Source organism: Fragaria vesca, linkage group LG5 (genome assembly GCF_000184155.1).
Source record: "Fragaria vesca subsp. vesca linkage group LG5, FraVesHawaii_1.0, whole genome shotgun sequence".
NCBI classification, from domain to species: Eukaryota; Viridiplantae; Streptophyta; class Magnoliopsida; order Rosales; family Rosaceae; genus Fragaria; species Fragaria vesca.
The window spans coordinates 5595412-5609644 of record NC_020495.1 but is presented as its reverse complement, the minus strand read 5'-3'; the positions used below and the strand labels follow the sequence as shown (position 1 = coordinate 5609644).

At 40.4% G+C, this 14233-nt stretch overlaps 5 protein-coding genes across 5 annotated transcripts; 4 read left to right on the top strand and 1 right to left on the bottom strand.

Annotated features, from left to right (window-relative positions):
* Nucleotides 1-572: 572 nt before the first annotated feature.
* On the top strand, nucleotides 573-2468 carry LOC101308772. The gene is made up of 2 exons (XM_004300956.1): nucleotides 573-1043; nucleotides 1156-2468. The coding sequence occupies exons 1-2, from the start codon at nucleotides 573-575 to the stop codon at nucleotides 2362-2364; spliced, it is 1680 nt and encodes a 559-aa protein (XP_004301004.1). The 3' UTR covers nucleotides 2365-2468.
* Nucleotides 2469-3766: 1298 nt separating this feature from the next.
* LOC101309544 lies at nucleotides 3767-4404 on the top strand. The gene is made up of 2 exons (XM_004299083.1): nucleotides 3767-3892; nucleotides 3977-4404. The coding sequence occupies exons 1-2, from the start codon at nucleotides 3799-3801 to the stop codon at nucleotides 4204-4206; spliced, it is 324 nt and encodes a 107-aa protein (XP_004299131.1). The 5' UTR covers nucleotides 3767-3798; the 3' UTR covers nucleotides 4207-4404.
* A 1965-nt stretch (nucleotides 4405-6369) lies between these two features.
* On the top strand, nucleotides 6370-7149 carry LOC101309254. Its single transcript, XM_004299082.1, has 2 exons — nucleotides 6370-6699; nucleotides 6829-7149. Exons 1-2 carry the CDS (start codon nucleotides 6597-6599, stop codon nucleotides 7056-7058), a joined length of 333 nt encoding a protein of 110 aa, XP_004299130.1. The 5' UTR covers nucleotides 6370-6596; the 3' UTR covers nucleotides 7059-7149.
* Nucleotides 7150-8170: 1021 nt separating this feature from the next.
* LOC101308472 (putative pentatricopeptide repeat-containing protein At1g64310-like) lies at nucleotides 8171-11251 on the top strand. Its single transcript, XM_004300955.1, has 4 exons — nucleotides 8171-8370; nucleotides 8453-8843; nucleotides 10568-10964; nucleotides 11074-11251. Exons 1-4 carry the CDS (start codon nucleotides 8171-8173, stop codon nucleotides 11121-11123), a joined length of 1038 nt encoding a protein of 345 aa, XP_004301003.1. The 3' UTR covers nucleotides 11124-11251.
* A 909-nt stretch (nucleotides 11252-12160) lies between these two features.
* Nucleotides 12161-13989, bottom strand: LOC101308185. Its single transcript, XM_004300954.1, has 4 exons — nucleotides 13504-13989; nucleotides 13279-13373; nucleotides 12645-13167; nucleotides 12161-12526 (listed from the first exon to the last, which is right to left on the bottom strand). Exons 1-4 carry the CDS (start codon nucleotides 13987-13989, stop codon nucleotides 12161-12163), a joined length of 1470 nt encoding a protein of 489 aa, XP_004301002.1.
* Nucleotides 13990-14233: the final 244 nt, after the last annotated feature.

The following is a 14233-nucleotide window of genomic DNA, read 5'->3' as shown; positions in this document are numbered from 1 at the left end:
AGAATCTCCATTCATCTACTACTCCCTCCTACTCCAACATACAGAAAAGCTGTGAAAACAAAGAAGGTGACTCATTCAAGACCCCCAGAAATTTGAAACCTCCAAAACCTCTCTTCATAAAAAATGCCAATCCCATAAAATATTTCCAAAAACCCAATAAGATCCAGAGGAACGATTTGATACGTCGAGATTTCATTGAGAGAAGGCTATTATAGATCAAAGATTGAGCTGAGGTAGTGCAAGAGCTGCTAGGTTCTGGTTTTTTTGTTTTTTTGTTTTTGGATTTCGATGAGTTCGAAGCCATGGCTGTACCCGGCTCCCACTACATAATCATGTGAACATTACTGATTGATCCAGATACATAAACTTAAATTGCCACCAGTACAATGGATAGCTGCAAAATTTACCTTTTACCTTTCAGTATTGAATCAACACTATTATGTGTACATTTACTGCTCTGGTCCTTCTCTTTCAGAATGTGTGGACATGGTATTAAGTAAATAAAAACAGAAATAGATTTTGGAATTCTATCTCCGTTTCGGAATTCAGCCGACTCCGAAACTCTAACTGAAATGGAGGACCTGGATTCCAACATCGGCAGCTCGAGCCTGATGCGCTTCACCGATTCGACTCGCAGTCACCACCTCGAAATCCGCAAAATCATCGCCGCGACTGCCCACGGTTTCGTTCCGCGGAGGATTGCTCCCACCGCCGTGTCCTACTTGGATGCCACGTGCTCCTCCTCCTCCGAAGATCACGTGATCGAGGCCGTCGTCACGATTCTCTCCGTACTCATCCCGCTTGTCTCCCCGGAAATTCTTATCGAGAAGGAGAGTGCCAACAAGTCTGTGTCGGCGGCGGTGGCGCGTGTTCTTCGATTCGACACTCGCAATTTGAATCGAGACGCCGCCGTTTTGGGATTGAAGTGCATTTCGCAACTGCTGACTGTCATCCTCACCAGCAATATGGACTCTGCTGCCTGGTCCCATGTCTCTTATTTGTACGAGCTTTTACTGGGTTTCGCAACTACGCGCATCAGTCATGTATGTTCTGAGCTCATTCTAGCTTTTACTTGCAATTGTTGAAACTTACAATTGAAAATTTATGCTGGATTTGTAATGTATGTATGCTACATTGCTAGTTAATGTACAACAGGTGCGGAAGCCGTCACATGTTGTGATTGCCGAGATAATGCAAAGTTTGCAAGGCACCGCAGATATTGTGCCTGCAAGTGAAGCCCTTGTTAACTTGTTTGAGAGATGGTGGCTTCCTCTGCTTGGCGGCAATGGCCCCAGTGTCTTGTCTAATGAAGCTGAACCCATCGAGTCCCGGTTTTGTTTGGATGTGATGAAAAGATGTGTGGTCCTGATGCCTACCAAGTTCAAGCTAACAATGCTCAACTGCTTCAAGACCATCTTGGAACTGGCGTTGCATAGAAACTCAATTACAATACGTGTTGAATGGATTTTGGAAAGGTTTTGTCTCCACCCATCAGCACCCAAAGACGTTCCTCCTCACCTGTTGCTTGATCTGTTATGCTTGATTTCGGACTCTGTCACCAAAAGAGCGGCGTTTGATCATGAGGGGACAACTACGGCTTCTATACTCAAAAATGGAGTGTCAACAGTTTACTCCTCCAACTGGGAACTCTGTGTGATCAAACTTCCTCTTGTGTTCGATGCACTCAAAGTTTTGATGGGGATACCTGCAGATCAGGAGGATCACGGGTATATAGAAGAGGACATCGATACAGCAGCACAAGCCTTTAAGCATCTCATTCATACTTGCATCGATGAAGGTTTGATTAATCAGGGACTTGACCAGATCAATAAAATTGCAAGCAGCAAGTCTGAGCCTCCTCAGCCGAAGGAGCTAACTGTAATTGAAAAAATGTGTGCGACTATTGAAAGCCTACTAGGTTATCACCGTACTGGTGCTCATACTTTCAGCATTGACCGTGCATTTGAAGTTGTTTTGACAATGTTTGATAAATTAGGGTCACACTCGTGTTGTTTCATGAGGGGTACACTGGAGAGCTTGGCAGACATGCACAAGTTTGCTGATGAACAATTCCCTTACAGGAAACAGGCTACACTTCTTCTAGGAAGGCTTGTTGAGGAAAAAATTGGGGTTGATGATATTAGTATTAGGGCTGTCCTGACTCAAGAAGAGCTCTTGGGACTGCTTGCAGATTATAGGGACCTTAAATCCAAGCAATCGTCACAACTTTCTCATCTGAAACGGAAGGCGTCAAGTATTGAGCTTATGCCAGATCGTTGTGGTCCATCAAGTATATGGGCTATGGCGGTTACAGTTAGAGAAATATCCAGCACAGAGAAGATGACAAAGAAGATTAAGCTCTAAGAAAGCCCGACTTCTTCAACTTTAATCAAGACAGCTGCTGGTCATGATGAGTTGCTTAAGTTAGTCTCTTGTATAGTAATAAGTATATATGTAGGTCATTATGGGGGTATTGGAGAGCATTCACAGCCTCAATTAAGAGAGTGATTTACTCAATCCCAGATTCAATCACAAGAGTGATTTCATCCATTATTCAAAATAGATTTCCTAACTGATGCATAGCTTTGGATAGTTTTGATTCTGTAAATATAGGCTTTATTACTCATTATTCCCTTCTGAATTTGTCAATCATTCCAGCCTATATTATGTACACAATGTAATTAATCAGTTTTTCAATCAATGAAAATCAGTTTTTACAGTTTTTCATGTTGAGCCTTGGGAATATTGCTCGTACTGATGATATGCCGGATATTGACACTTGGAATAAGGCGCTACCGTGCTCTTTAACGGGATACTTTGATGTCTGCATGCCATTTAGTTGTTATATTTACAGTTGGATACTTCCTTAATTGAATTGATTGGTGTTATGGTGTTTACTAAAGTACTCAAGACTCAAGAGGCAGTCTACTGATGCTAATCCTTGTAGTCCTGCATATATATTCCTGTTTGATACAAATGTTGCTTAACTAATTTTTGTATATTTTCGCATGTATTCATTTCAGTTGTAGAGTTTATCCAAAACATACATACCAGGATAGAAGTTACTAGTCCAGTTCCTAACCACTTGAGCTTTTTAATCCTTCCTCTAATCTTGGTTCTGACTTGTGAGGCCTACAGTGGATAGAAATCATAGGACTACAATACTATATATACTGCACAAGTCTAACAGTAGTTTTATACCAATTTTTTACCATTACTTTGAATTCATCATCTTGCATATACAGATTCATTTGTCAAAATGAGCAGCCTATTCATCAGAAGCCTCAGTCCTCTAGTGCTAATATTTCTCTGACTAGAAAAAGAAATCATTAGCCGCATTACCAACTTGGTCTTCTTTTTTGTGGTTTTTGGTTTTTGCTATCAACTTGTTGGAATTGTTGACTTCATATCAGAGAAAAAAACCTTCTGTTTAGATTTAAATACAAGTTTTCGATCTAGTATGCTTCTGTCTTGTTATAATGGACAGGTGAAGAATCTTACCAGTCCTCACTCACTAGCTAGCTCTAGATTTAGTACTTGGAAAATCCGAGTCAAAATTGTGTCTATATATATGAAAGTGAGGGAACTAATTTCTGAAGTCGAAGTCAACTTCTTATTTTCCTCAACCTAACCATAAACAATCCTCGTTCTACCAAACACTATGACTAATGGAAAACAGCAAGTATAATATATATAATCAAACAAAATATAGCTTGAATGGAGAATCTATAAATTTTGGTTCATGGTATTATCCTAGAGCATACACTGAATGCAAGTTCCTGTTTCCTGCTTTGCAAGATGGGTGGTTTTCCGGCGAAGTTGGTTTTAGTTTTAGTAGCTGTATATCTTCTTCTCGGACTTTTACCTGAAACTTCTGCTTTACTTCATCATGGTAATATAACTTCCTTCCCCCTGATCACTAATTGGTTTAATTTCATTCCTTTTATAAATATTACTGTGATTTTCTTATTGTTAGCCGAAGATGGTGAGAAGAGTGTATGGCATGTTGACTGTAGACATGGCTTGATGAAGATACATGGAAGAAAACAAGGTAGCTTTGGATGTCAAAATGGCATCGTCAAAAAGGAAATAGTGCCAACTCGCAGCCTAAGAGTAATGGTGACATCAAGAGCGCCACCTTCACCAGTTAAAAACAAAGCAACATCACAGAATGCTGCTGCTGCACCTCCTTCATCCATTGCTTGAAGGCTAACTATGTTAATGTATTCTGTGGACGCTTATCATTTCCTATGATGTTTTTGTTTTATGTTGTTGCCTCACCAGCATGTCCATTTAGCTTTGAGGTCTTTCTGCAATAAGCTAGCTAGTAGAATCTATGTGTAAATCAATCTGTTGAACATATTCTGCAGTATATATAAATCCATTACTCTCTGCATTTCCCAAGTGCCTTGTTGGTAGTTTCTGTTAAATCACTTTCACCTATCACTTTACACCAAAAGAATAAACTATAAACATTGTCTCTAGCTTTTAAGTTCAGCTGAACTTCTGCTAATAACAATTACAAAACTGAGAATAGAATGTCCAAGTTTATGAGTCAAGCATGTTTTATGAGCATGATGAACACCGAAAACGGCATATATAACTCCTTGACATGATTTTCTTTCGAGATAGCAGGAAGGAACATTCTATTCAACATGCTTAGATGCATTGGTGTTCTCAGATGTAGAGATCTAGCTAAGAATATGAAAACACACATTAGTTTTGTACTATTCATACTCCTGAAAGCAAGCAAGTTGCATGTGATCAAAGTCCACTGTTCCTTAACCCTCCTCCTCTAACACCCTGATTCAATAAAATAAGCATAAATTATTATTGAAATCTATCTTATTTTGACAATGTATAAATCTCTGTCTACAGTTCAATATCCTAGGCTTCTAACATTCTTGCTAATTTTGATGCTATTCAATCAGGATGAATAGTATTCTGGCAAAGTTGGTTTTTTCTGTAGTAGCAGTACATCTTCTTCTGGGCATGTTTCCTGCAACTTCTTCAGCATCTCTACTTCCTCATGGTACTAATATCTTCCTCTGATGAGATCTGTAATTGGTTATATTGACATTGCATTCTGCATTTATATATGTTGCAGAGAAATCATGAGCTATTCTTGTTGGGTTATGCGGAAGAATAAACTGTAGAATGGAATCAGAACTCACAACCACAAATGCAAAATGTAGACCACAAATGCAAAATGTAGCGGAAAGAAAATGATAAAGAACACCGGGTATTAACGTGGTTCGGCAAAGTGCCTACGTCCACGGGGCAACAACAACAAAGAACCTCCACTATTCGAATAAAGGTTACACGGAGAGAAACACTACTTCAAGACTCACTCTTGAAGGGATACACTCTCACACACACTTTGTTTTGTTACACACACAAACTCTCAACTTGGAGTTTTCTCTCTATCTCATACTCTTGTATAGCACAAGGTGAACTCACCGGTTCTTCTATCTCTTTTTCACCATTGCAAATGCCTCTATATATAGGCAAATATATGCATGCATTCTTCATGCACTTCCCATGCAAATCCTTCACGTCCATGCACAAGGAAGAGAATTCAAACTTCTTCCTTAATTCAAGCTTCAATGTTTGTATGCACCATCAATGCATCTCCATCCTTTTGTCAAACTTTTCAGCCACCAACAAGCCTATACATATAGGCTCTCTCTCTTGCATTTCAACATATACACACTACCAACTTTGCTATTCATATACCATCTTGTCTCTTGGTTAATTGAATGGGTCTTGAGGCTTCACCGAAAAGGTTTTTCACATGTAGTGCATCCTCCTCCAAATAAGGAGGGAAATTTGACCCATCAATTCTTACATAATTGGGCTTTATTACATAAAACTTTCTGAGGTCAAAGAAGAACATACTAACATATTTGATGCCTCATGTGGTGTTCTTATGTGGCTGAAGGTAGCTTGAGATATCAAACTGTCTTTGTTGGCAAGTATATAGTGCCCACCCGCAGCGGCGCAGCCTAAGAAAAGTAAAGGCTAGATGGCCACCTTCACCCATAATATATCGTTGAGCAGGACAGGTTGAACGTGTAGTTCCAACCGCGTCATGATCCTATGTGATATACTCTATCAATGCTTGATATATGTCAGTTTTTCAACTTTGTTACCTTATATGCAAGCACATTTGGCTTAAAATGTTTTCATGATAGAAAATTATTCAGCGCAGCCGGGTGCGCCGTGCACCCTCCATCTTCACCGTCGATTTTGACGTGTGGACAAGTCTCTGTGGGATAGACATCAACCGGATAGTTATGGACAAGGTGTCTACAAAGTTGGTTGGTTGTGAAAGCACTTATAGAGTTGGGGCCGGGAAACATAATGAAAGGTATGGGACCTAAAGTCCAAGGTTTGGATTCATCCTTTTGAAAATATCTGAACCAAAGCAGCTGGCAAAGGCAAAACTCTTCTTGGAGCTACACTGCTCAGCTAGCAGCCAACCATTCACTGATGCAGAGTCTATACTGTATGTAGATCTATGCTTCCCCCTACCTTCATGTTTCAACACCGTGCAAGTTGAGGCTACTCAAGTTTCTATTCCTGGTTGCGACACGATGATGAATGGTTTTCCGGCAAAGTCTGCGGTGATTGCAGCCCTACTAGTAGTGTTGCTTCTAATGGGGGCCTTTCCAGCAGCTTCTGCATCAATTCCAGTTGGTAATACAACCTCTCTTATGTAATGCATGCATATATATGCCTGTACAAATATGACGTTTATGAATTACGATTACATCCAATCCAATTATGTCAAAGGATCAGTTTTCTCATGACATGAAATTCAATTAGGTGGCAAGGAATATGGCTCAGTAAGAACATTGTCAATGAGAGAAGGTTGCTTTGGAAATAGATGTCAAAGAATGGACCTTTTCTATAATAAAGGCAGCCAAAAGCTGGACTTGAGTTTGAGGAGGCTGCAGCAATCTAGACATCAGCCACCACCTGCACCTTCCAGAAATGGATTTCATATATGGTCTGTTCCCCCAGCTCCACCACCTCCAGCACAATTACACCCCTAAAATGTTGCTGTCTATTTAATTCTGTGTAATATATTTTCCCTTAATGAAATAAATAAACCCATTTATATATCAATTCAATCATATTCAACTCTTTCTTTACTTTCAAATTTCAATCAAGTACTACTCTTCATGTGTCTTCTATTTTCAGCCTCTAAAGTTTGTAACTTGGTCATAACCCTTGTGTCAAATTGAAACTCCAAGCCTCTAACTTGGAGGTTCAATGTTGTTTTGAGTCCCAATTGCTTCTCCTGGAACTGTCCAAGGTTTACCAATCTTTATCAAGAACCAAACAATTACTTGCTTTGATCATCAAGACCCATCTTTCCCATGACTCATTTTACGCAACTAGAATAGTTAGACTCTATGCTGTCAATGGTGACCTTCATTCTGCACGTAAGGTGTTCGATGAAAGTCCCAGCCGAAGTGTTTATCTCTGGAACTCCCATTATTCGAGCCCACGCTCAATCTCACAAACTTGATGATGCATATGGTTAGAAGTGAAACCAAGCCTGATAACTTCACTTATGCTTGTCTTATACGTGCCTGCTCTGACAGTTTTGATTTAGATGGACTGGAGACTTGTGCATTGTGGATTTGTAGAGTTACAGTTTCCGGGTTGGGATTGGATTCCATTTAATTTGTAGCAGTGCACTTGTTACTGCTTATTCAAAACTGGGTCTTGTTGATGAAGCAAGTAGGGTGTTTTATGTGACACCACAGCCGGACTTGGTGATGTGGAATACTATGATTTCGGGTTATGTAAATTTCGGGTTTTTGAATAAAGGGCTAGAGTTGTTTGGTATGATGAGATGCAGGGAGGTAGTGCCTTATGGATATACATTTGTTGAGTTGCTTTCGGGTTTGAAAGATTCGAGCTTGATGAGTGTTGGCCAAGAAATACATGGTCTTTGTTTGAAATATAATTTGGATTCTAATGATCATTTATGCAGTGTACTTGTGATCATGTATTCAAGATGTAAGTGTATGGACTCTGCGCATAAGGTTTTTTGTGGTTTGTTTGAGCCAGATTTAGTTACTTGGTCTTCTTTGATAACCGGGTATTCTCAGTCTGGAGATTATGGAAAGGCTTGTTCTTCTTCAAGTGTTTGAACATGGAAGGCAAGAAGACAGATCCTATTTTGATTGCCAGTGTGTTGGCTGCTGCTTCTCAGATAGCAAATGTAGGGCCAGGCAGTGAGGTACATGCATATGTTGTTCGACGAGGACTTGTATCAGATGTGATGATTTCCTCTGCTCTCATAGCCATGTATCAACGTGTGGCTTCATGGGAATGGGGACTCGTGTCTTTGAGGCAATGCCAGAGAAGAATATTGTTTCATACAATTCATTGAATCGGGTCTTGGTTTGCATGGACTTGTGGCTGAGGCGTTTAGAATGTTCAATGAGATACTGAGATACGGATTAGTACCTGATGAATCTACTTTCTCTGCTCTCCTTTCTGCATGCTGCCATTCTGGGCTTGTCAAAGATGGCCGAGAAATATTCAGAAAAATGGGAGAAGAGTTTGGCATTGAAGCTAGAGCAGAGCATAATGTTCATCTGGTGAAGCTTCTTGGTATGGAGGGCAGGTTGGAAGAGGCTTACAATCTGATCTTATCCTTGCCAGAACCAGTGGACAGTGGCATTTGGGGAGCCCTTTTATCGTGCTGTGATGCCTGTGGGGATTCCGAGCTGGCAGAAATTATAGCTCAGAAGCTCTTTGAAAGTCGTTCTGAAAAAACTGCTTACAGTCATGCTTTCAAATATATATGCTGGCGATGGAAGGTGGGATGATTCAAAGAAGGTAAGGGATTACATAACAGAAGGCCAATTGAGGAAGACAACTTGGTTTAGTTGGATTAAAGGTAATTAGTTATCTTTCTTTGTATTACTTTAACAACCTATCTTGTGCTTGGAATAAGAAGATTATATTGACATTTTAATCGAAAAGTCCGTTACTTTCTGACTATTTCTTCATGATTATGTTGCTTGCTTTTCCTTATGGCTTATATGCAGCTCTTCTGGTGATTCATAAATTAAGAATGAGAACTAAGTTGATGAAATGTTATATGTTTGAGTCTGACCAGTGGCGGAGCTTTGATCAGGCCTGAAGGGGTCTGAACCCCCCTTGGGTTTTGCAAAGTTTGAAGTTTAGGTGCTTAATTAGTTAATTATCATTAAAATCTGTTTAATTATATCACTGAACCCCTTTTAAATTTTCTACCTATCAATTAATCTTGAATGACAAATCAATTATATTAAGAAATGTATCTATAAAATTGATTGGTATTTATGTCTTACCAATCGAAATTGTTAAGATAATTGATTTCTTTTAATTAGTAAACAGAAAATTAATGAATTTACCAAAAATAAAAAATGTGAAGTATTAAGTGATGCGTAAATTACTACTTTCTTCATTCGTACACTTTTAACGTTGCACGAGTTTATGAGATATATACAATAAAATTTTGCTTCATTTAAAGATGATCAAATTAAACATCGAGTCAGGTAACTTTTTACAAAATTTTAATACACACTTATGTTATAACGTTTGGATCCCCTTGAGGTTCAAATATTGGCTCCGCGACTAAGTCTGACTGATTTGTTACTGAGATTGAAGGTTACTAGGGTTGAACATAATATCAAGGGGCCATGAACTCATGCATATTCACAGTCCATTGATTAGGGTATGTGGGTATATGACATAAAAGAATTAATTTAAAAAAAAAGAAAGAAAAAAAAAGAAAAGAAAGGTAAGACTATCAATCTGCTTCCTCAGAGGCATCTTATTGACATGTTTGCAAACTTGCAAGCTTATAAGTATTAAAAATTGCATGTATAATAAAAATGAAAACTCCAGTACTTATGAAATACGGTGAAAGACCTGGAGAATTTTATCCTTGTATCATGTTGTTCCTCTTTGCGCAGCTTGCACATATCTTTGTATCATAGAGTTGGTAGTGTATGATGTCTCTGGAATGTGCCTAATTTTGTAATACTCCTCTCCACCATCAGGTTTCAACCGTTCTGCATGATCATCCAGCAGAGGCAGCAAATGCAAACGCTTCAGTGTGGTGAGGGATTGCAAACCTTCAGGTAACATCCTCAGCCGCAGACAATTGTGGAAGTGGAGGTACTTCAAGCTAGGTAGTGCTCCCTCTTCAAGTTCTGTCCACTCCTCAAGAACACGAGAAGCAATGATGAGAACCTCGAGCTTTGGAAACCCACCAGCAGTACAGAACTCTTTCCCTATTTGCTTCGCATCGTAAGCCTGCCAAAGGGTTAACTTTTTCAAGTTGGGCAGGACTTGAAGTACCAATGATGGGTTCTCAGACAGATTGGAGAAACCTAATCTTAAGTTCGTGAGCCTTTCCAAGCAACCAACCCAAGCAGGTAGCTTTCGTAGGATGCCCTCAAGGCGAAGCTTTTGAAGAAATGGTGGAGGTGAGAATGACTCCAGGAGGAAAAGCTCTCCCTGAGGGAATGCGCATTTTGCTTCTAAAGACAAGGAAAGAAGGCCCTGCATCTTCATAATAGAGGCAAACAGCTCAGTGAAATTCTCCTCGTCCACGTCCATCACTCCTAATCTTCTGAGCCCTATCAGGTCACCTACTTCAGCTGCAGTGCCACTACCAGCATGTATACCTGTCAAGGTCAGAAGATCTGCAAGTCTTCCTATCCCTGCCGGTAGCTTCATCCCAGAAACGCCTTTGTTCTTGAACATTTTGAGGTGCCTCAACCTTACAAGGTTGAGTATCTCAGCTGGCAATGCTGTTAAATCCCCACACCATCTAATATCCAAAGATTGCAGGGCTTCTAATCTGCCTATCCCCTCCGGAAGCTCATTTATATCCGTGCTTTTCAAGCCAAGATACGAGAGGTGTATTAGGTCTCCCACTTCATCTGGTAACTTCTTGATTTTGGTATCTTTTAGCTCAAGCACTTTTAAAGTGTTCACACCATTAAATTTTAGCCAACTACCATCATGTTGAGATAGATTCTGATTTGCTAGCAGGAACAAAGCAGTTAGTTGAAGATTGTTCATTTGGGATATCAGCTGTGTGATATCTGAACAAATGAAAACTCCAAAGGTTGCAAATTTTCCTTCCTTCAGTTGATCAAGACAGAACTTTTGAAGACCACAGGGGACCCTCAATTGAGTCCCATCTCTCCGAGGGTGTTCCTCCAGTACTTGAAGCAGTTGCTGGTTGATCAGTTCACATATATATTCTTCTGCTACATCCTCCATAATCTTCCCTGCTTTTTCTTGTATCAGTCCTTGAGCTACTAGTAACCGGATAAGTTTCCCTTTTGAAAGCCGGTAGCTCTCAGGGAAGATGGAACAGTACACTACACAACTTTGAAGGTGATAAGGTAACTCTATGTAACGTAACTGTAATGGACAAGGTGAAGAAGAAGTTGATGTATCACCTTTTTCATCTTCATGGCTGTCCTTGCTTTCTTCCATCTCTCCTTCACTGGTATCTGAAACATATAGTTCTACAATCTTTCTTTGCATATGCAGAAGAGAATAATAGCAATATATATAGGTTTTTAGACCTTAAAGGGAAGCTTACAAATGAGTTTCACCTTGATTTTTTTAATTAATTTCCGGCCTGTTGCAGTCTTTTTCTAACGGCCGGCAGCCTGCTGTAGTCTTGTATATACTGTTTCCTCGCAAAATGTGATGGATACTCTACCAAGCATTTCGAAAGCTAGAGTCTAAAAATGCTACTTGATGCGACACTCTGATCGTAACAGATACATAGAATAAGTGTGATGGTTTCTTGCTTTCAGACATAAACCTCAACATCTTCGTAGAACCAGTAGTATGCCTTTGTCAGTAGTATGGGTTTCTTGTTATAAAATTGTCAGTAGTATTTGTAAAACAACAGGTAAGACATGTTGCTACTGCAAAACAGGAACAAGAAACATCTTACAATGACTATTTGTGATACATATTAAGAAGCTGAAACTAAAATAGATACTCCAAGTCACAAATTAAGAGCTACATATTTACTTGTTACAATACAAGAGACTAACTTACGCAGCTCATCATGATCAGCAGCAGTCTTGGTTAAAGTTGAAGAAGCCGGGCATTCTTAGAGCTTAATCTTCTTTGTCATCTTCACTGTGCTGCATATTGCTCTAGCTGTAGCCGCCTTAGCCCTTATACTCGATGGACCACAATGTCCTGAGATATGCTCAATACTCGGCCCCTTCCTTTTCAAATGAGAAAGTTGTGCCAATTGTTTGGATTTAAGGTCCCTATAATCTGCAAGCAGTCCCATGAGTTCTTCTCGAGTCAGGGCAGCCCTAATATTAGCATCATCAACCCCAAATTTCTCCTCAACAAGCCTTCCTAGAAGAAGTGTAGCCTGTTTCCTGTAAGGGAATTGTTCATCTGCAAACTTGTGCATGTCTGCCAAGCTCTCCAGTGTACCCCTCATGAAAACAAGAGCATGCCCCTAATTTATCAAACATTGTCGAAACAACGTCAAATGCACAATCCATGCTGAGAGCATGAGCACCGGTACGGTGATAACCTAGTAGGCTTTCAATAGTCACACACAATTTTTCTATTACAGTTAGCTCCTTCGGCTGAGGAGGCTCAGACTTGCTGTTTGCAATTGTATTGATCTGGTCAAGTCCCTGATTAACCAAACCTTCATCGATGCAAGCATGAATGAGATACTTAAAGGCTTGTGCTGCTGCATAGATGTCCTCTTCTATATGCCAGTCATCCACCTGATCTGCAGGTATCCTCATCAAAACTTTGAGTGCATCGAACACAAGTGGAAGTTTGATCACACAGATTTCCCTGTTGGAGGAGTAAACTGTTGACACTCCATTTTTGAGTATAGAAGCCGTAGTTGCCCCCTCACGATCAAACACCGCTCTTTTGGTGACAGAAACTGAAATCAAGCATAACAGATCAAGCAAAAGGTGAGGAGGAACGCCTTTGGCTGCTGATGGGTGGAGACAAAATCTTTCCAAAATCCATTCAATACGCACTGTAACTGGGGTTCTATGCAACGCCAGTTCCAAGATGGTCTTGAAGTAGTTGAGCATCGTTAGCTTGAACTTGGTAGGCATCAGGACCACACATCTTTTCATCACATCCAAACAAAAACAGGACTCGCGTATCATGGGTTCAGCTTCATTAGACAACACACTGGGGCCATTTCAGCCAAGCAGAGGAAGCCACCATCTCTCAAACAAGTTAACAAGGGCTTCACTTGCAGGGACAATATCTGCGGTGCCTTGCATACTTTGCATTACCTCGGCAATCACAACATGTGACGCCTTCCTCACCTGTTGTACAATCCAACAACCAGCAATGTAGCATACACACATTACAAATCCAGTAAATTTTCAACGGTTAAGTTTCAACAATTTCAAATGATCGACAATACAAGAGCTCAGAACAATTTCAATAACATACATGACTGATGCGCGTAGTTGCGAAACCCAGTAAAAGCTGGTACAAATAAGAGACATGGGACCAGGCAGAGTCCATATTGTTAGTGAGGATGACAGTCAGCAGTTGCGAAATGCACTTCACTCCCAAAACGGCGGCGTCGTCATTCAAATTCCGAGTATCGAATTGAAGAACACGCGCCACCGCCGCGGACACAGACTCGTTGGTACTCTCCTTCTCGATGAGAATTTCCGGGGAGACTTGCGGGATGAGTATGGAGAGAATCGTCACCACAGCCTCGATCACGTGAGCTTCAGAGGAGGGGGAGAGCTGGTTCAGAGAGGAGCACGTGGCATCAAAGTAGGCCACGGCGGTCGGAGCAATCCTCCGCGGAACGAAACCATGGGACGTCGCGGCGATCATTTTGCGGATTTCGAGGTGGTGAATGCGCGTCGAATCTGTGAATCGCATCAGGATCGAGCTCCCGATGTTGGAGTCCTGGTCCTCCATTTCAATTGGGGATCTGAGCTAGGGTTTCAGAGTCGGAGATCCTTTTGATCAATTTCAAATCTGTTTGTATTTATAGAAAATTTCATGAAAGTTTTTTTTTCAACATTTTTTCTTACGTAAGTCCACCCAAACAATTTTACTCGTATAAGTTCAGTTTTGGGTCCAAGCTCATCACCTATTTTTTTCGTTCTACCTAGAGTACCCTCAACTATATCTCAACCACATCCATCAGATTCCTCTCTCT